Here is a 2,167-nt window from a genome sequence, read left to right on the forward strand (position 1 = left end):
TTACTAAAAAAATGTTCCTAAATGTCCGATCCAAGGTTACAAAGATGTTTGGGACGAAAATATTAAGTTTTCCAGAAAACAAACTGAGTTTTCCTGTCAAAAACGTTTTTCCGCCGACCTGCAACTAATGACGCTAGAGTTCTGCTACTTATTGACCGTTAGGAACAAATATGATAGAAGGTGAGATCGCTATCAGCCAATTCAATAGTTGGGACTGACAAAAACCAAAAGATAATAGTTAGGATTAGTAAAAACCAACACGCTAAAATATTGAATAGGCACACAAGATTGAAGCCCATAGAGCCCTCATTTTAAAAAATTACTAAAACATACAATTATGAATATTTGATTATTGGCAATAATAATCTGTTAACAGACCCTTCCTTCCATCTTCCTCGTTTGTCGTCCGTACGTAGAGCTCAAGAACCTTCCTCAGGGATTAAAATATAAAATAACTTATTTTCCATTTAGAATAACTACTTGCATAAAAGTACACTTCATGCATTTTTCTTTTTTTTTTGTTCTAATCAAAGTTATACTGATATCAAGTTGTAAGATTTAAGCAAATCCCATAATTATCACTAACTAGAAATCACTAATCTCTCTGGTGATTTAATTGACTCCCAGAAGATCATCAAACTTACTTTCTCAGCTACAATTACATTTATATGCACTTGAAACCAACTTCAACAAACCCACATAAACATAAAAACCTTAAGCTTTAGCAACTCTACCACCTGGTGATCGGACCCGAAAAACATGCTCTTCACCAGTGCATTTATCGACTTTAACCACCCAATGACTCCGTTTTCCACCATCTTTACCCGCAACTCTCATCAACAACAACCCTTCTCCAATCGGCAACAAATAACTGTTGGATCGACTCCACACCCACGAATCCTTCCAGTACGCGTTATACCCCAAAACAATCGTGCTCGTTTCCCTCTCGGTTTGCACGGCTTCAAGAATCTTTTCAGGATTCTCTAAATTGCAATCAATAACCACAAAATCAGCCGACTTGTATTCGTTTGACAAGTAAGATTGAGCGTTTCCTATAACAAATTCAATGTGATTCGCGTCTTGGTTAAGCGCTTTTTTCGATGATTGAAGTTCTTCAATCCCCTTCACTATGCAAACTAGCCTGCCACCGGTTTGATGAGATGCAGCAACCAGACCTAATGTGGTCAACCCGGCTGTGGCGGCACATGCAACCACCATGAGTTGAGCGTTGTTTCCGGCTGCGATGGCCGAGATGAACTCGGCTACGTCTGGTTCGTTTGCTCGCTTGCCCTGCGCAATCAAGTTCTTAATTAGATTTTGCTAAAAAACAACCATTGAAAATTAGATATCATATATAAAGACTTATACCATTTTCATGGTTTTGATGTATGCTTCAGTGGCGTTTTCAGCTGACCAGTAACCCATTTTGGTTTGTGATTTTGTTGAGTTATGTATTTATTGTTAGATATAGAAGGCGTTTTGAAGTTGAAAATGGTTGTGTGCTTTGGCCATGTGGGTGGTGGCTATATAAATAGGCCAATACAAGGCATATAAATTATATAGAAGGACCCTTAACCTAATTTAATTTAGATATGACGACCATATCTCTATCTCTACTATATATAATACAATAGTAGAGATAGAGGTACAAATACTTATGCTCAAACTACCACCCTTATTGCATGTAATAAAGAAGTTAAGAGGGTATTATGGTCTTTTTGTCAATACCATTTCACAGTGTAAATTTAAATAATAGTTACTCTTCCACCCCCTTAAGTTTACCCGTATGTTTCTCTATTTTATTTTTCTTTATTTTTATTGTATATACATGAATATAACAAGTTTTAATAAATTCTGAATACACCATCACGACGTGCTTATTTTTGTGATCGTTTCAATGTAAATCTTACTAAATATCGATGTGTGAATAACAATGTACAAATCATAGTTGCATTAACGTACAAGTCTCCATACACACATGCAAAACTTGTATTTGGTTTTGTTTTGAAAAAAAAAAACAGTTTTAAGCGGTTCAGCCCACTGTTCCAATTTCATCTTTTCAAATCCCATTTTGTTCTATTATTGCTCAGATCGTCTCCAATTCCAAAGATGACCTACTTCTCTATCCATCATTTTAATTATTTTTCTACTCCAAATTGCCTCTTTT

General features: G+C 35.8%; 1 protein-coding gene across 1 annotated transcript; it reads right to left on the minus strand.

Annotated features, from left to right (window-relative positions):
- Window positions 1-581: 581 nt before the first annotated feature.
- On the minus strand, window positions 582-1,440 carry LOC143579741 (uncharacterized). The gene is made up of 2 exons (XM_077062962.1): window positions 1,369-1,440; window positions 582-1,290 (listed from the first exon to the last, which is right to left on the minus strand). Exons 1-2 carry the CDS (start codon window positions 1,423-1,425, stop codon window positions 715-717), a joined length of 633 nt encoding a protein of 210 aa, XP_076919077.1. The 5' UTR covers window positions 1,426-1,440; the 3' UTR covers window positions 582-714.
- Between the last annotated feature and the right edge of the window lie 727 nt (window positions 1,441-2,167).

Source organism: Bidens hawaiensis, unplaced genomic scaffold, assembly GCF_021521415.1.
Source record: "Bidens hawaiensis isolate Kalapana, Puna unplaced genomic scaffold, B.hawaiensis_p1.1 tig00001463_1, whole genome shotgun sequence".
Classification (NCBI taxonomy): domain Eukaryota; kingdom Viridiplantae; phylum Streptophyta; class Magnoliopsida; order Asterales; family Asteraceae; genus Bidens; species Bidens hawaiensis.